Source organism: Erinaceus europaeus, chromosome 23, assembly GCF_950295315.1.
Source record: "Erinaceus europaeus chromosome 23, mEriEur2.1, whole genome shotgun sequence".
NCBI lineage: Eukaryota > Metazoa > Chordata > Mammalia > Eulipotyphla > Erinaceidae > Erinaceus > Erinaceus europaeus.
The window spans coordinates 5,035,629-5,055,834 of record NC_080184.1 but is presented as its reverse complement, the minus strand read 5'-3'; the positions used below and the strand labels follow the sequence as shown (position 1 = coordinate 5,055,834).

The 20,206-nt window shown below is 41.6% G+C and overlaps 1 protein-coding gene across 1 annotated transcript in view; it reads left to right on the top strand.

Moving 5' to 3' along the window:
* LOC132535588 (zinc finger protein 14-like) overlaps positions 1–14,946 on the top strand; it is a 28,194-nt gene extending 13,248 nt beyond the window's left edge. The window contains exons 2-5 of the mRNA XM_060182149.1: positions 2,623–2,737; positions 6,815–6,941; positions 8,038–8,095; positions 12,791–14,946. Of these exons, the coding sequence (XP_060038132.1) occupies positions 2,723–2,737; positions 6,815–6,941; positions 8,038–8,095; positions 12,791–14,177 (1,587 nt within the window). The 5' untranslated portion in view covers positions 2,623–2,722 and the 3' untranslated portion in view covers positions 14,178–14,946. The remainder of the gene's footprint in view (positions 1–2,622; positions 2,738–6,814; positions 6,942–8,037; positions 8,096–12,790) is intronic.
* Positions 14,947–20,206: the final 5,260 nt, after the last annotated feature.

Here is a 20,206-nt window from a genome sequence, read left to right as displayed (position 1 = left end):
ACATGAGGGCTTAGTGGTCATCTTGCCATGTATAGGAGAGGGCATAGTAAATTCCATTTGGGATCTGGTTGTTTTTTTAAAAAAATATTTATTTTCCCTTTTGTTGCCCTTGTTTTTTATTGTTGTTGTTTTGTTGTTATTATTGTTGTTATTGATGTCGTTGGATAGGATAGAGAGAAATGGAGAGAGAAGGGGAAGACAGAGAGGGAGAAAGATAGACACCTGCAGACCTGCTTCACCGCCTGTGAAGCGACTCCCCTGCAGGTGGGGAGCCGGGGGCTCGATTGGGGATCCTTACGCCACGGGTCCTTGCGCTTTGCGCCACGTGCGCTTAACCCCCTGCGCTACCGCCCGATTTCCAGGGATCTGTTTCTTTTTAAACAATGTGCGTGAGCTTCCTAGCCCTGTGCCCCTGGTCATGAGTCCAGACCACTGGCCTCAGCTTCACCAAGGATCATGATAAGATGGTAGTTCATAAGACCTTAGGACAAGACTTAACACCTCCCAAGTTCTTAGTGTGGAGAAGCCACTCCCCCCCAGGCACCCAGTATTTCTGTTTTTTAGTATGTGATTATTTTTTAAAATTTTATTACCCTTATTTATTGGCTATTCACAGCAGAAATCGAGAGAGGAGGGAGATAGAGAGGAAAAGAGACAAGAGACATCTGCAGAACAACTTTGCCACTCATGAAGCTTCCCTCCCTGCAGGTGCGGAGCAGGGGCTCAAACCCTCATCCTTGCACATTGTAACGTGTGCTCAACCAGGTGCACCACCACCCGGATCCCGTCCAACAATTTCTATGAACCCTGACACTTGTAGAAGGAAAGTTTACTTAATATTCAGGCCAGACCTTCCATTAGAATTAGAAATGTTGGGAGTTGGGCGGTAGCTCATCGGGTTAAGCGCAGCTGATGCCAAGAGCAAGGACCAGCTTAAGGATCCCAGTTCGAGCACCCGGCTCCCCACCTGCAAGGGAGTTACTTCACAGGTGGTGAAGCAGGTCTGCAGGTGTCTATCCTCTGCCCTCTCTGTCTTCCCCTCCTCTCTCCATTTCTCTATCCTATCCAACAATGACGACATCAACAACAACAATAATAAAATAACTACAACAATGAAACAACAAGGGCAACAAAAGGGAAAGTAAATAAATATAAAAAAAAAAAGAATAAGAAATGTGATTTTTTTTTTTTGAGCCAGTAAAGAGACTCACTTGAATGGTGTGCAGATTTGCCCTGTGTGAGACTCAGGTTCCAGCCTGTCTGTCCCTGTACTGAAGAAAATTTCAGGGCTGGGATCTCTTTTACTCTTCTCTGTGTTGAGAGAGAGAGAGAGAGAGATATTTTATGAAAGACCATGTGTATCCACTCTCCCACTCTGTTAAATTTCCCTTTTTTGCCTCCAGGGTTATTGTTGGGCCTCCGTGCCTGCACCACAAATCCACTGCTCCTGGAGACTGATTTTTTTCACCTTTTGTTGCCCTTGTTGTTTTATAGTTGTTGTGGTTATTATTATTGTTGTTGTTATTGATGTAGTTGTTGTATAGGATAGAGAGAAATGCAGAGAGGAGGGGAAGACAGAGAGGGGGAAAGATAGACACCTGCAGACCTGCTTCACCACCTGTGAAGTGACCCCACCTCACCCCCCCCATAGGTGGAGTGCCGGGGGCTCCAACCAGGATCCTTACACCAGTACATGGGCTTCGCTGCATGTGCGCTTAACCCCCAGCAGTATGCCCAATTCCCTTCTGTTTAATTTCTTTGTGAATTTCGCTGCTGTTTTTAATCTCCCCAGCAGTGTTAAGCCCAGAAGTGGGTAATTAAAAAAAAAAATCCTTCTTAGATATTCTGTGTGAGTCTAGATAAACCAGGTCAGTGCAATTTATGTCTGATCTTAATTATTTTAATTATTTTTGTTTAGAGACAAATTTAGAATTAAGGGGGAGATGGAGAGGGAGAGACACTCTTAGCATGGTTTAACCACTTGTGAAGCTTTCCCCCAACCAGGTGCACCACCACCCAACCACTTCACAATTGTTTTTAATGTATTCATTTATTTATGAGCTGCATGTTGTAGTTATTATTGTTGTTGTTGTTGGATAGAACAGAGAAATGGAGAGAGGAGGGGAAGACAGAGGGGCGAGAGAAAGACAGACACCTGCAGACCTGCTTCACCGCCTGTGTAGTGACTCTCCTCCTGCAGGTGGGGAGCGGGGGCTCGAACTGGGATCCTTACTCTGGTCCTTGAGCTTTGCGCCGTGTATGCTTAACTCGCTGCGCTACCGCCTGACTTCCCTCCTTACTCCTTTTTTTCTTCATCTTTCTTTCTTCCTCCTCCTCCTTTCTTTTTTTCTTCCTTCTTCATCCTTACTTCTCCTTTTCTTCCCCTTCCCCTCCTCCTCCTCCTCTTCTTCCTTCTCCCAGTGCCCTGTTCAGCTCTTATTTATAGTGGGTGCTGGAGACTGAACCTGGGACACCACAGCTTCAGGGATGAGTGTTGTTTTGCATGAACACTGTGCTGTCTTCAAAGCCCCCTCTGCATCTCCTCTTGACATTGGACGACTAGGAAGCCCGGGCCTTGTGTTCAGTTTTCTCTGCCCTCCCTGTAGGTGACAGTGTCATCAGGCAAAGAGGCTGTGCTGTTAGTTTCAAAGCATATATGCTATCTGCTGCTCTGATTTCTCTTCATCTTCTGGCCTGAGAGGAAAGTCAGAAGGTGGAAGACATGGCAGTTTCTCAGGTAAGTAACCTCTCTCTCTCTCTCTTTTTCTTTTTTCTCCTGAATGAAATACATTCATTACACACTGTAAAGGCTGTTTTCTATATCTGATCTGTCATTCTATATACTCGTTAAAAAAAATCATCACCATTACCAGCTGCCAAGTGTCCTTTCTTTTAGTTTTTGATAGAGAGTGAAAGAGTAAGGGGTGGGGGAGGTGTGTGTGGTGGCACACTTGGTTGAGCACACACGTTACAATGTGCAACTGCCAGGCTAGCTTCGTGGGAGAGAGAAGAGGAACTTGTGGCGGAGTGGGAACACAATGCAATGCCTTTATTGATCAGAGATACTGCCTCTGTAGATAGCTTAGAAACCAGAAGTGGCAAATCTGAAAAGGAAATGCCTAGGAGAGGGGGTGGAGAAAAGAGTGCGAAGGTAGAAAGCTTCCATAGCAGCTGTTGCGAAGGTTCTAACCAGTGGGATTAAACCAATACCCTGCAGGCAGGGCAGGTCTCAGGCAAAACAATGATTATGTAAATAGACCACAGCATCAAGCAATGGAGCGGGGGGAGCTGGCATAATATCCAGCATGCAAGGGCCCAGGTTCAAGCCCCCTGCTCCCCACCTGCAGGAAGAAAGCTCTGCATGTGATGAAGCAGGGTTGAAGGTGTCTCTCTCTCTGTCTCTTTCTCTCTGTCACCCCTTCCCCTCTCGATTTCTGGTTTTCTGTAGTCAATACATAAATTATATATATATGTATATAGTTGGAGTTTACAAAAGCCATAGGTTTATTATCTGTATAAAAACCCCAAGGTAACAACATAAACAGAGGGAAAAGACCAGCAGGGTCTTTCACTGTCTTTAAGTATCATTCACCAGCATTCAGCTACAACACATTAGGATCCCAAGAGAAATGCCATCATTCAAGTCCTGAGCCAAGAGATAGGAAGGGCAGTGGTCAAAGGGGGTGAAAGTCAGAAGGAGGAAAGGCTAGACTTAGCACCCGGCTCCCCACCTGCAAGGGGGGTCACTTCACAAGTGGTGAAGCAGGTCTGCAGGTGTCTATCTTTCTCTCCCCCTCTTCTCTGTCTTCCTCTCCTCTCTCCGTCTGTCTCTGTCCTATCCAACAACAATGACATCAAAAGAGGAAAAAAAAATAGCCTCCAGGACCAGTGGATTCATGGATTCGTGGTGCAGGCACCAAGCCCCAGTAATAACCCTGGAGGCAAAAAAAAAATCTCACCATGATTTATGTCATTTAATGCTATTTACAAATAGCTATATCTTAGATAGACACTGACAGGACCAGCTTCTGATCTACATGGTCTAAGATTATAGGTAATTTTTGTTGGTATGCTTCTAATTCTGCTTCTAAAAACCCCTTCTGTTTCATTGGTTTAATCCCCCCTGTTTAACACTGTATTCTATTTACATAACCACTGTTAACTAAGCACTGCCCTGCCTGCAGGGCATTGGTTTAATCCCCTCTGGTTCATGATGTCTTTTTGCTCCGCCCCCTCTTGTAGTACACCCTGATTTGCACCAGTCACTTTTCGCTCCACCCTCTCTACATCACATCCTGTTTCCACCCTACTTGGCATTATATATATAAGGACAGGATTGTGATTATAGTTAGTTTAGCTTAGCTTAGATTGTGCTGCATTCCATGTGAATAAAGAGATACTGCGTACAGCTCAGCCATGAGTCTCTGGTCATCTGTCTCCTGCCTGCGAAGCTAGCCCGGCAAAATGGCGCCTGAAACAGGGACCGGCACCGACGTAGGACCTAACCTGCCCATACCCCAGATAAGTAAACTTGGCTACCCATCCACCATGGCTTGCCTTTCTACTTATGAAGAGGTTTGCCAAAGCTTCTACTGTTTCATCATGAGACAGTTTCTCTGTCTCTGGAACATTTTGTTCTGTGGTTCCCTGACCGGGAACTTTGGTTTCTTATGACCGTGATCATAGAGCTTGGAAGATGCACGGAGATTTCTCCTTGGACTTTCTGAATTCCCTCTCCCATGTTTCCCAAGGAGAAGGACTACATTTTGCTCAGGGCCACAATTTGGTTCTTTATGACCGTGATTGTAGAACTTGGGATATGCACAGAGATTTCCCCTGGGACTTTCTGGACTTCTTCTCACATGTTTCCCGCTGAGAAGGACTACTCTAATTTGAGGAGCATTCTCCAGTACCCTGGCAGTCCCCAAGAATGGGGACACATGGTTAGTTCTACTCTCTTGATTGAATTCTTTCTTCGATGGGAAGACACTTTTAAAAATAGATGCCTGCAATCCTGCAGGAACAATCAGAAACACCCTAAGTGGAATTTCAAGGAGCTTTTTGGACTAGGACGCCCTCCGGGGACTCATGATGCTACATGGTGAGATCTGGATAATCTGCTTCAAGCTGAAAGAAGCAAAAACTGCCTACCGCTTTTCTCTCTACTCCCCCCCTTGTTCTCTCTGATATCTTAAGTTTGCTGTCTGCTTTCAGTTGCGTTTCATAAGAGAGTGATTTGAATAAATTTTTGTATGATTCTGACTTAAAAAAAATGCTGGATGCAGCCATGATTTCTAGAGACATCCAGAAACAATCCAAGAAATTGTTTTTTCCTCCTTTGATTTTTTTTTTTTTTTTACGTCTTGGCATAAATCTGAAACATTTAATCCTGAAAACTGTATGAGTTATGGGTGGGGCAGATAGTGCAATGATTATGTTAATGATTCTTATGCCTGAGGCTTCTAACCGTGGTTCTTCTGTTTACCTTTCCACATTTTATTGAGTATAAACTGTTTAAATAACCTTAAAATCATACTAGAAAGGACTTCCAATTATATGGAGTTATCAATTATAGTAAACGTCTAATCTGCTACAAGTTTTGTTTGACAAGTAAGTGAATTACAGCTGTCAAGTCTTCACATGAAAAAGCATCTGCTCAAATGAAAACTGTGGAAATCCATCTTGGACCCCTGACCTCTGACATCACCCACAATTACAGCCATCCCCCCGAAATGTGAACCATGATGTGACCTGACACGACCTGAAGAAACAGATTCACAGACTCCAAAGCTCACTCTCTACAGAAAAGCGGAATTCTGGTGGCTGACATTCCCCATCGAGACAGACGTGCAGCGTTTCATCCCCTGGCATTTCTTCTGTGGTCATCTGCTTTTGACTGACACTTCCATCGGACTTACTGGTACACCTCTTGGACACTTTATACAACTTTACAGCAGCCTCCCTTTACGCTGCTGGGTTTCTCAAAGACAGATTGCACTCAGCTGCCTTGGGACTCTATAGGCCACATCCCCTTGCCTGCAGGCCCTGTCCCCAGAGGTAGGAAACCTCCCCCCTTACTAGGTCCTGCCCCCAGAAGCAGGAAATGCCCCCAGAGATAAGAGATGCCCACAGAGGCAGGAAATGCCCTTTGAGGCAATAGATGCCCCCAGAGGCAAGAAATGCCCTTTTGCCTGCTAGGCACTGCCCTTTGAGGCAGGAAACACCCCCCTCAGGCCTCCCCTTAGCATCACACATTGTTGGTATGCTTCTAAAAACCCCTTCTGTTTCATTGGTTTAATCCCCCCTGCTTAACACTGTATTCTGTTTACATAACCACTGTTAACTAAGCACTGCCCTGCCTGAGAGGGCATTGGTTTAATCCCCTCTGGTTCATGATGTCTTTTTGCTCCGCCCCCTCTTGTAGTACACCCTGATTTGCACCAGTCACTTTTCGCTCCACCCTCTCTACGTCACATCCTGTTTCCACCCTACTTGGCATTATATATATAAGGACAGGATTGTGATTATAGTTAGTTTAGCTTAGCTTAGATTGTGCTGCGTTCCACGTGAATAAAGAGATACTGCGTACAGCTCAGCCATGAATCTCTGGTTGTCTGTCTCCCACCTGCAAAGCTAGCCCAGCAGTTTTCATATTTAAAAATAAAAGTCATTATTTTTATATTGATCAAGTCATCAATTACACATTTGGAGACCACACAGTGAATCATAGCCTTCATAAAATACAGTCTGGATGTCTGGTGTGTTGTCAGTATGAAACATTTTCTTACATACACACATTCTGTATCTGCTTTAGGACTCAATAACCTGGGAAAATGTAACTGTGACCTTCACCCAGGAGGAGTGGGTATTACTAAACCCTTCGGAAAAGGAACTCTACAGAGATGTTATATTAGAAACCTTTAGGAACCTAGTCGCAATAGGTAAGGATAGTATTCCTTCATCTGGCAATTACGAGGTGAGTAATTTTTGTCCAGCAATGCTTTCTAATGTGAAATGTGGATAAGGAGAATTTTTTTTTTAACTAAATAGTGATTGACAAGACCATAGGTTAAGGGGTACAATTCCACACAATTTTCACCACCAGAGTTCCCATATCCCCTCCCCTCCACTGAAAGCTTTCTTATTCTTTATCCCTCTGGGAGTATGGACCCAGGATCACTATGAAGTGCAGAGGGTGAAAGGTCTGACTTCTGTAATTGCTTCTCCACTGGACATGGGTGTTGGGAGGTCGATCCATACCCCCAGCCTGTCTCTCTCTTTCCCTAGTGGGACAGGGATCTGGAGAGGTGGGGTTCCAGGGGACATTGGTGAGTTCGTCTGCCTGGGAAAATCAGATTGACATCATGGTATCATCAGCAACTTGGTGGCTGAAAAAAGCAGTAAGGTATAAAGCAGAACAAATTGTTTAATAACCAGGAACCTAAAGGTAAGCATAGAGCAAATGAGATTTGGGGGTCTCCATTTTGGAAAAAGCTAGGAAATCTATTTTAGGTATATTCCAAGAGGCCTATCACTTTACTGATTTTTGCCTGAGCCTGGCAGCTAATATGCAGGTGCACCAAAGGTATTGTCTGGGGAGATGGTGTCAGAGTTGGAAATAGGACTAGAAAGCTGAATCAGGACAGGCAGTAGCTCCCAAATTTGGGAAAAGTATATAAATATCATTAACTATAAACCCCATCGATTTTGATCTGGTAGCCTATATTCAGCACAAGAGCCTGTGTAACCTCTGCATCCTTGTTGGTCTGAGCTTGCATTGGTCAGAGCTAGGAACGTGCTAGCCTGCACTTATTGCAGGACCCCTCTTGAGTTGCAGAGCATGTTGGCCCAACCACCCTTTGGAGAATGGGCCAGTCCTTACCATTGTTAACCCATATTGAGGGCAAGGTCCTGTAGAGGCCCACAAAGGGGTCCACTATGTTCTTCCTGATGGAGATTAAGCAGGGCTTGATTATGGCTCATGATGGATCAATTATTCAACATGTTTACGTAATTTCTGACATTTGTTCTTTTGAGGAAAACTACTGGATCATTCAACCAAAGAGCAGTGTGACCCCCAAGGGAAGAAACAGAGGTGAGAGTCACGAAAATACCCACCCATCCCCACCCTACCCCAGGAAAACTATTGTGGTTTTTTTGTTGTTGTTGTTGACAACTTTTATCTTTTTGATTTTCATAGTGGGTTACAAGAATGTAAGATTTCAGGGTGTGGTTTACACCCATTACTAAATTCTATGTCCCTACCTTGCTACCTCCCAAAGATAACCACCATCATCTTCACAAGTCTTAGAAACAGTTTCCTTGCTTCTGTGTATGTGTGTTTGTTTTTGCCAAGTTGATGTGTATCAAATCTCTAGGTACTACATAGGGGAATCCATCCATTAAGTTGTCTTACATCTCTTCACAGATTTCAGTAAGCATAATCAGTTCCAACTATTTTGTCCCAGAGGACACAATATTGTCATTTTAAATTAAGAGTAGTATTCCATGGAGTATGTATCCCTTAACTTTTTTTTTTAAATATTTTTTTATTTATTCCCTTTTGTTGCCCTTTTTTTTTTTTTAATTGTTGCAGTTGTTACTATTGTTGTTATTCATGTCATCATTGTTGGACAATGAGACATGAGAGAAATAGGACAGAGAGAAAATGGAGAGTGGAGGGGAAGAAAAAGAGGGGGAGAGAAATATAGACACCTGCAGACCTGCTTCACCACTTGTGAAGTGACTGCCCTGTAGGTGGCTAGACGGGGGCTTGACCGGGATCTTTACTCTGGTCCTCCATTTTGCTTAACCCACTGTGCTACTGCCCGGCACTCCCAACTTCTTTTTTAAATTAATTAATTAATTAATTAATTAATTAATTTTACCTCCAGAGTTATCACTGCTCCTGCTGGCCATTTTTCCCCATTTTATTGGGGTAGGTCAGAGAGTAATTGAGAGAGGAAAAAGAACACCTGCAGACCTGCCTCACTGCTTGTGAATCTTTCCCCCTACAAGTGGGGGGGGGGTCCGGGGGCATGAAGTGATTCAGTTTTTGCACACTTTAATGCGAAGTTAACCAGGTGTGCCACCACCTGTCCCATTTCTGATTGTTTTTATAATCTTTCTCTTTTCTTTTTTTGTGAGTCTATCCAGTGGTTTACCTACTAAATTTACTTTTTTTTTTGGGAGAACCAGCTCTTTTTAAAAATATGTATGTTATTTCTTTAGTATACAGACAGAAGTTGAGAGGCAATGGGGAAAGTGGGGGAGGGCACAGAGAAAGAGAGAGAGAGAGAGAGATGTGTAAGACTACCTGAAGCTTCTCTGAAGGTGGAAAATTGGATCTTGAACCCGGGTCTTTACAGATTATAATGTGTGTAATCAACCAGGAACACTACCACTAGGCTCCTAAAAATCAGCTCTTGGTTTCATTAATCTTTGGAATCATCTTTCCAGTTTCTCTTCATTTACTTCTGCTCTGTTTATGACCATATCCTTCCTGCTGACTTTTGAGTCTCTTTGTTACACTTTTTCTAGTTGACTCTTCTTTTTTATATATGTCTTTACTAGAACAATAGATGGCTTTGCTTTGTGTGTGTGTGTGTGTGTGTGTGTGTGTGTGTGTTTGTGGGTTCATATTCTTGTTGACTTTTTTTTTCCTGTTACTTTATGTGTATGGTTTTCTATGATGGTCTTGCTAACTGAATATATGTTTGTGCTATATTTTGTTTTGTGGTTATCATGAGTATTTTGTCTAATTTGTAAAATCTACAAGTCTTTTTTTTTTAAGTTGCCGTTGGTTCACCAACATTTATTGTATTCCTTTGTCCATTTTGCCCTCCCATTTTCTGTGCAATATTTTAATGTTGTTGTGTTCCTGGTTCAGTTCTACTGGTGATCATCTAATTAAAGAATCATTTTGTTGCTTCTTTTTAAAATATATTTATTATAGGGACATCAAGAAATTGAGAGAGGAAGGGGAGGTAGAAAGGAAGGTAGATAGACACTTGCAGCCCTACTTCACCACTCGTAAAGCTTCCTATCTGCAGATGGGAACTGGGGGCTTGAACCTGAGACCTTGTGCATTGAAACATGTGTGTTTAACTAGGTGTGCCACCACCCAGCCCCTCCTTTTTAAAAAAATTTATTTTTATTTGTTTATTGGATAGAGACAGCCAGAAATTGAGAGGGAAGTTGGAGGAGATACAGAGGGAAATGGAAAGACAGACACCCACATCACTGCTTCACCACTCACAAAGCTTTCCCACTGGAGGTGGGGACCAGGGGCTTGAACTTGGGCCCTTGCACATTATAACATGTGTGCTAAACCAGGTGTACCAGCACCTTTTGCTGCTGCTGCTACTTCTTTTTCTTCTCCCTTTTTTTTTTGGGGGGGGAGTTTGTGGGGGTCTCCTCAGTAATTCTTGGAAGGAAGGCTTGGTAGTGATGAATTACTTTAGTTTCTGAATGTTGGGAAAAAAAAATCTATACTTCTCCCTCATATTTGAAGGATAATTTAGCAGGATACAGTATTTTTTTTAAAGAAGCATTCATATTTACTTTTAAAAAATCTTTTAACTTATTATTGGACAGCTAGAAATAGAAATTGAGAGGGGTAGGAGAGATAGAAGGTGAGACAGAGAGACACCTGCAATCCTGCTTCACCACTCGTGAAGCTTTTCCCCTGCAGGTGGGGACCAGGGGCTTGAACCCAGATCGTTGTGCACTGTCATGTGTGCACTCAACCAGATGTACCACTACCTGGCCCCAGGATACATTATTTGTGTCTGGAAAGTTCCATCCTTTTAATTCTTGGCCTATGTCATTCCATTTCTTTTCTGCAGGGTTTTTGAGAAGGTATCTGATGAAAGCCTGAAGGTTTTGCTGCTGTATGTCACTTTCTTCCTCCTTGGAAGCCTGCAGTATTTTTTCTGTGTCTTTTGCTTTCAGCTTGTATTACTATGATGTGTCCTGGTGTGTGCCATTTTGGGTTCAGTAATTTAGGCGTTCGTTTACAGTGTAGTGATTTTACCTTTTGGCACTGATATTCTCTCCCCTACCTGATTTAGCCTATTTTCTAGGCTTGCTCCGAGAGCTTGTATTTTGTTCAGAGTGTTCTTTAAACCCCATAGCTCTGTTTGGAGCTGTTCCTTTAGTTATCCTATTTTACATCGAATTCTGTTTGGCCTTTTTCCTTGGTGCTTTGTAATTCTTGGGTGAAATGATCTTACATTTCATGAATATGTTTCTGCATGGTAAATTGGTTTTATGAATTCTGTCTAATTTCTCCCCCCTCCCCAGATATTTCTATATCTCATCTTCTGTACATGTAGACAGTGGTTGCAACCTAGATACTTCCATCTTGCATGTCTATTACCTGTGATGTCAATATATTAACTTACCATTTTTTTATTGGGATCGGGGTGGTGGCAGGGCTAGTGTTTTACATTGCAGACACTGACACAGCGGTATAGTTTCTCATTTCCTGTACAAATTCTCTGCAGAACACTCCTACACATAGCATAGGCCCTTTTGACATCATTATGCACCAGGAACCTATGAGTCTCTTCATTCCTTCTCTCCTATTCTCTCCATAAATCACTTTTTAAAATTTTAATACACCGTGTTTAGTTCAGGTTTGACTAAAATCATTCAGTTCTTGTCTTTATCTTGACTTATCTCCCTTAACATTACATCCTCAAGTTCCATGCAATAGACAGATGCAAAGGAAACAACATCATCATTTTAATAGCTGAGTAGTATTTCATTGTTTATTTACACCACCATGTTTTTTAGCCACTCATCTATCATTGAACATCTGAGTTGCTTCTTAGTTTTGGTTATTACAAATCATGCTGCTATGAACATAGATGTATACATATGTAGATCCCTTTTGATAGTGGGTTATTTTATTATTATTTGTTTTGTTTTACCTTTGAGGTAAACCCCTAGGAGAGAAGTTGCTAGTTCTTAGGGTGGGTGCATTTCTAGTAACCTGTGAAATCATCCAACTGTTTTCCACAAGCTTAGGGCCAATTCGCACTTCCAACAGCTGTGGAGTAGTGTCTTTCCCCCCTACATTCTCTAATATTTGTTGTTACTGTACTGTGTAATGTATGATGTTCTCACAGGTGTAAATTAATAGCTCATTGTTGTTCTCATTTGCATATATCTGAATATCAGCAGCTTTGAGCACTTCCTCTGATCATTAGCAACTTTGAGCACTTCCTATGTGTCTGTTGATCCTCTGAATATGTTCCTCAACGAAGTCTCTGTTCAAGTCCTCACCATTGTGTGTATGTGTGTGTGTGATGTGTGTGTGTTTTGTGTTGTGTGTGTGTGTGTTAAACTTACTAAGAATGACTTCCTAAGCCTTGAGAATCTCTCCCTTACATGGGACATTGTTACATACAGTTCAGTCCCTATCAGCATGTGTACTATATGGTGTTCTGACTTGTCTGTCTCTCCTTTCTGCCCCCATGAGTCTCTCTTATGTTAAAATGTGTGTGTGTGTGTGTGTGTGTGTGTGTGTGTGTGTGTGTATTGAAAAATAGGACCTAGATGCTTACAGTTTGCAAAGTAGTAGACATGGAAATAGTAAGCAGATATCCTAAGTGTGATATCACTAGCAAGAGCTAGTCTTCATGTAAAAAAAATTGAATTTACTCAATGAAAACTTTAACAACACAGAAAACCTAAACTTTTGCTATTCAGGAAAAATATATTTTAATTATTAAATGCAAAATATATGTATAGAGGTTTGATGAATAACCTCATTTTTTTACAGCTATATAGTAAACAGAATACCTGAAGGTGAAGAAGGACATGAATATGGAGGAAATTTTCATGAATGTGGAGAACAGAACAAACTCTTCTCTTTTGTCAGTCACCTTCAGAGCCCCGAAACAACTCAGAGTGGAGAGAAACCTTGTGATTATAAAATCCATAACAAAGTACTTAGTCAGTCCAGTTATCCTCCGACACTTGAAACGACTCCTAGTGGAGAGAGATCCTATGAATCTGAATTGCATGGTAAAGCTTTCAGTCATTCCAGTGCTCTTCTGAGACAGGAAAGAACTCCAAATGGAAAGAAACCCTATGAATGTAAACAGTGTAGGAAAGCATTCAGCTACCCAAGTCAGCTTCTCAGTCATCAAAGAACACACAGTGGGGAAAAACCCTATGAATGTAAACTATGTGCCAAGGTATTCACTACATCTCGTTATCTTCATAAACACGAGAAAACACACAGCGGAGAGAAACCCTATTTATGTAAGCAGTGCAACAAGGGATTTAGTACATCTGGTTATCTTCATAAACATGAGAGAACGCACAGTGGGCAGAAACCCTATGAGTGTAAACAGTGTGGGAAAGCCTTCAGCTATCCCAGTCATCTTCTCATTCATGAAAAAACACACGGTGGAGAGAAAACCTATGCATGTGAACACTGTGGAAAGGCCTTCAGTACATCCAGTTACCTTCATAAACACGAAAGAACACACAGTGGAGAGAAACTCTATAAGTGTCAACTATGCTGCAAACAATTCAGACAGTCCAGTGATCTTCACAAACATGAAAGAACACACAGTGGAGAGAAACCCTATGAGTGTGATCAGTGCAGTAAGGCTTTTAGTCAATCTGGTTCTCTTCATAATCATAAAAGAACACACAGTGGAGAGCGACCCTATGAATGTCCACAGTGTAGTAAAACATTCATTTATTTCAGCTCTCTTCAGAAACATAAAAGAACACACAGTGGAGAGAAACCCTATGAATGTAAACAATGTAGGAAAGCCTTCAGTTGTTCCAGTCACCTACTCATTCATGAAAGAACGCACAGTGGAGAAAAACCCTATGCATGTAAACAATGCAATAAGGCATTCAGTCAATCTATTTCTCTTCAGAGACATGAAAGAATTCACAGTGGAGAGAAACCCTATGAATGTAAACAGTGCAGTAAAACATTCAGCCAACCCGGTTCTCTTCAGAGTCATAAGAGAACTCACAGTGGAGAGAAACCCTACCAGTGTAAACAATGCAGGAAGACATTCGGCTATTCCAGTTCTCTTCGGGAACATGAAAGAACTCACTGTAGAGAGAATCCTGAATGTAAACAATATACGAAAACATTCAACTCTTCCAGTTCTTTTTGGGATCATGAAAAAACTCAGTAGAGAGAAGCCCTATGAATATAAACAACGTAGTAAGTTCAGTCAGTCTAGTAACTTGGATAAGCAAGAAAGAATTTGCAGTGATGCTTCCTATCTTCTGAAACATGAGCAGATACACAGTGGAGAGAATTTGCTTCAAACACATGAAATAACTCACAGTAAAGAGAAACTTTAGGGTGAGGGAGTTAGCATAGCAGTTATGCAAACTGACTCTCCTGCCTGTGTCTCCCAAGTACTAGGTTCAATCCCCCACACCACCATAAACCAGAGCTGAGCAGTGCTCTAGCCAAAAACAAAACAAAACAAAACAAAACAAAAACTATGAACATGAGCATGAGTCAGCCATCAGCTATTCCAGTACTCTTTGAAGACAGAACACACAATAGACAGAAACCTCATGAATATAAACAATATAGAAAAATGTTTTGTGCAGCCAGTCATCTTTGCAAACACCTGGTCCACAATAAAGGGAAGTCCTGTAAATTTAAACAACATGCTGAAGACTGCAGTCGTTCCAGTTGTCTTCAAATACATAGAACAACCTGCAACTGAGAGAAACCCTGTGTGTCATATGTTTGTCTTTTGTTTGTCTCAGTCACCTTTGAAGATGTGGAATATCTCACAGTCAAAAGAAAAGGTTCAGCTATTACTCTGTCTTACCATCGCATGAAACTTCTCTCATGTATTGTATTACAGTGTTGTAACCAGCATCAGCAGTCATTTGTCTTAGTTATCTGAAAACACATAAAATAAAAAAAAAGGAAAGACAAAATAGAACAATACAAAAAAAAAATGTCCAGTGGATAGAAGTTTCATGAGCACAAATAATACAATAAAGATTACAGAGAGAAATGCAGCTTGACTGGCGGGGCCGTAGCTAGTGATTCAGGTTTAAAAGACTAAGGATCCAACGTGGATCCCTAGCACTGAAAAAGTCAGGGTGATGCTCTCTCTCTTTCTCTAGTGTTAATAATTAAATCTGTTTTAAAAGACTGTATAGATCACAGTTCCATAACCCACAGGTGAAGTCATGCCTGAAGATATCATTATTGTAAGTTAAGGATTGTGAGACAGCCTTTTAGTTCTTTAGTATATGGAGAAGCTGACTGGGCTCTGGAATTTATTAATGTGAACAATGATTATATATTTCCACTGAATGACAATAAGCATATTTAAGAACTGGTGTTAGAAGCAAGACCTTATCACAGTAAAGAAATACCCAAGAGTCAGATCCTTATAGACCTACCAAAGAACTTGTTGAAGAGAAACTCAGTGGGCTAGGAAAACAGATGACTTAGAGTGCTATTGTTTGGCCATGCCTGCAAAAGAGATTCACTTTTTTCCCCCGTCACAGGAGGAAACTGCCGGGTAGTGATGCATTTTCCACCTCTTTCTCTGTATCTAAGAGGCTGAACGTGAAACACTAGTGAAATAGCTCCTTTGGATAGTGTACTCATTTGATGCCTACCACACTGAAGGAAACTTGGGTGTCATGGCCTCTTTCCACTCCCTACCTCTTGGTCATCTCTATTAAAAAGGTTAACATGGGGGGCCGGGCTGTAGGACAGCGGGTTCAGCGCACATGGCATAAAGCCCAAAGACCCACACAAGGATCCTGGTTCAAGCCCCTGGCTCTCCACTCGCAGGTGGAGTTGCTTCACCTGCAGTGAAACAGGTCTGTAGATGTCTGTCTTTCTCTCCCCCTCTTTGCCTTCCCCATCTCTCTTGATTTCTCTCTGTCCTATCCAACAATAACAACAATGATAAACAACAAGGGCAACAAAAGGGAAAATGGTCTCTAGGAGCAGTGGATTTGCAGTGTAGGCACTGAGTCCCAGCGATAACCCTGGAGGCAAAAAAAAAAAAAAAAGGTTAACATAGGGAGCTGGGTGGTAGCACACCTGGTTGAGACCACACATTACAGTATGCAAGGACCTAGGTTAAGCCCCTAGGTCCCACCTGCAGGGGGAAGCTTCACAAGTGGTGAAGCAGGAATACAAGTATCTTCTCTGTTTCTCTCCCTCTTAGCCTCCCCACCACCTCTCAATTTCCTTCTGTCTATATCCTAAGTAAATACATATTTTTTAAAAAAGGTGAATATTGAATGGTAAAACCCGGTAATTACATATTATCTCTGAAGCATGTAATTCTTAAAATGTAAATAGTTTACTATGGATAAAATCCCTAGTAAAAATTAAATAATTTTTGAAATGACCTTGGTTATTCACACAGAACATACGTGACATAGTGATTTCCAATCCAATCCTGGATTCTGAAAACTACACAGGTATACACTGTCCCAGGAAATGATTTATAAAATGTTGAACTCTCCAAGCATGTGTCAGAATGATGCTCTGGTTCTATCTCTTACTAATAAATAGCTATAAATGTATAGTTATGGGGTCAGGTGGTCACATACCTGGCTGAATACTCATTGCACCTGGTTGAGGGCACATATTACAGTATTCAAGGACCCAAGTTAAAATCCCTGGTCCCCACCTGCAGGGGAAAGCTTCATGAGTGGTGGAGCAGGGCTGCAGGTGTGTCTCTGTCTCTCTCCAACTCTTATCTCCCTCTTCCCTCTCAATTTCTCTGTCTATCCAATAATTAATGAAGTTCAAACATATATATATATATGTATATATATAGTTATTTTCTTATCTTTTTATCAGGGCCTTGCTCACATGTGGCTTATGGTGGTGCTGGGGATTGAACCTGGGACCTCAGAACCTAGGCCTGAAAGTTGTTTGCATAACCACTATGCCTTCTCCCCAGCCCTTAAAGATATTTTTCCTACTATTATCATACTAGCTTATAAACATTAAAAAATTACATATAAAAATAAATCTTAATAATGCTTAAGGACAGCTATATTTTTTGTAATTTAAAAGACGAGTAAAACTATTATTACATTTATGTAGAAATTATTAATATCAATCATGCTATAATAAGAAAAACCTTTTTTATCATTTTAATGAGGGAGAAACATAGTGACCAGAGCACTACTCTGCTTTGGCTTCTGGTAGTGCTGGTTTTTCAATCTGAGTTCTAGGAGCCTCAGACATGAAAGTCTTTTGCATAACCATTGTGTTATCTCCTTAGACCCCTCTTTCTCATCTTTAAAGAAAAAATAGTTAGCTATATAAATTACTCATCACATAATACAAACAAGTCACACTCAGAAAATAGTAAAAGTTGGTTGCACAATGCCAGTGATTTAGCTATGCCCTTAATTTCCACTCTGAATCACAGTAAACTTTTGTCTTAAGAGATCTATTCAGCTAAGCCTTCTCTTGTAGCCACTGCACAGAATCAATGCCCTGGTGATATATAGACCCTCAACAGACAATTAAGAGTCATCTCAGCCACAAACAAGAAATTTTTGGGAAGAGACAAATATTAGAAGGTAAAAAAATTAATCAACCAACTGATCCAGACTCAATCAAATCCTCTGTACATCTTGTTGTAGAACATTTGCCTGTTTTTTTGTTTGTTTTATGTTAGTACTATTGGCCAAGGGATATTCATATCTTGCACTTCAAACATGGCTGAAAGTAATTACACAAGCCAGACCTTCCACCTTCTGCATCCCATAATGATCCTGTGTCTATACTCCCAGAGGGATAAAGTATAGGAGAGCGTTCAAGGGAGGGGATGGGATATGGAGTTCTGGTGGTGGGAATTGTGTGGAACTGTAGCCCTTTTATACTATGGTCTTGTCAGTATTTCCATTTTATTTAAAAAAGAAAGAAAAAACACCAATTTCCAGATGCTACCAGCATGCCAACCTGACATCCCTGGGCAGATGACCCCATCAGTGTATCCTGGAGCCCGCCTCCCCAGACCCCTGTCCCACTAGGGAAAGAGAGAGGCAAGCTGGGGGTATGGATCCACCTGCCAATGCCCGTGTTCAGTGGAGAAACAATTACAAACATGACTGGCATCTTGCTCAGGGGATAAGCCTATAATAGCTTCATGTAGCATGTGGGTCTGATTAAATAAATCCAAAGTATTCACACCAGTTCATGCACTGCGATTGAGTTTGTACTTATTAAACATTTTAGGAATATTCCTTGGAATCAATGTTTTCTAAGAGTGGTTGCCAAAGAAGAGGGTCATCTGTTCCCAGAGTGCTGAGACCAGAAACGGAAGAGGAACCAAAGAGGACTTAGTAGTCCTCAGCATGTGGTCAGCTAAGGCCAGGCCACCATGGCTCAATCCTGCACCACTGAGTGCTAGTTGGTGCAGTCTGCTATAGCTGTCTCAACTAACTATGTTGAAAATAAGTTGTGTCATTTTCCTTAACTGTTTTTCAAACAAATAATAACAACTATGGATGGTTTTACTCATGTGGAAATCAAGGCAGCTGATGCTGGGTGGTGGTGGACCTGGTTGAGCACATACATTTCAATGTGCAAAGACCTAGGTTTGAGGCCCAGGTCCCCACCTGCAGGGGGGAAAGCTTTGTGAGTGGTGAAGCAGTGATGCAGGTGTCTTTCTGTCTCTCCTCGATTTCTTGTTGTCTCTACCCAGTTAAATAAATAAAGCAAGAAAACTGTTTCTAAGTCTTTTAAGAACTCTAGTGATTATCTTTGGGAGGGTGGGAGCATAATTTTCATGGTGGGTGTCGTGTGGAACTGTATACACTGTAATCTTGTAACCTACTATTAATCACAAATTTTAAAAAGTAGCTAAATAATTTCTAACTCAATTCTTTTTTTAGCATTATTATTGGATAGAACAGAGAGAAGTTGAGAGAGGGTAGATAAACAGAGATACCTGCAGCCCTGCCTTACCACTCATGAAGCTTCCACCTTGTAGGTGGGGACCGAGGGCTTGAACCTGGGTTCTTGTGCATTGTAACATGAATGTTTAACTAGCTGTGCCATCACCTGGACTCTTACTCATATTTCTTTAAGATTGATTATCGGGAAATAGAGATCCAGAGTCTGATTCTAGCATGTGACATGTTGGGAATTGAACTCAAGGCCTTATGCTTGAGGCAAATTCTGTGTCTACTTCACTTTCCAGGTTTTAATACTTTTTTTAAAAAATATTTATTTGTAAAAGAGGGTGCGTAGAGATAACTAGAATATCATACTGACACTTGTGATACCAACCCTTGAGCTCAGGATCTCATGCTTCAGGGCCCAGTGATTTATCTACTATACCACCTCCTGGGCTAATAATAACTTATTTTTAAGATATGTCTATTCATTAAACTGATATCAATTTATTTGTTGGGAGAGAACCAGAGCATCAGTTTGGCACATGGGACTCTGGGAGTTGAACTTGTGACCTCATGTTTCGGCATCCAAACTCCACAGACGTCATGACAGGGATGAAACTAAGATTGTCCAGCATGTTAATCACCGTCACCCCACCCAAGACTAGATATGAATGATACAGTATAGAATAGTCTTTTTTTCTTTAATATTTTATTTGTTATTGGATAGAGAAATTGAGAAGAGAGAAGATAAATAGATACCTGCAGCCCTTCTTTACCACTCATGAAATTTCTCCCCTGCAGGTGTGGACTTGGGGCTTGAACGTGCATCCTTGCACACTGTAATGTCTGCACTTAACCAGCTGCACCACCACCTGGCCTGTAAGAGTTTCTCGTAGGGGTGATGACAACATTCAAAAAATATCTATGGGAGTAGGGCAGTAGTACAGCGGGTTAAGCTCAGGTGGCGCAAAGCACAAGGACCGCGTAAGGATCCCGGTTCGAGCCCTCGGCTCCCCACCTGCAGGGGTGTCGATTCACAGGCGGTGAAGCACTTCTGCAGGTGTCTTGTCTTTCTCTCCCCCTCTGTCTTCCCCTCCTTGCTCCATTTCTCTCTGTCCTATCTAACAATGATGACATCAATAACAACAACAATAACTGCAACAACAATGAAAAAGACAACAAGGGCAAGAAAAGGGAAAATAAATAAATATGAAATTAAAAAATATCTAAGCCTGATGAGAATGGTCAGGTTAGATAGAGCTTACCATGTTTGTCGCACAAGCATCACATAGGGTCATTGTTA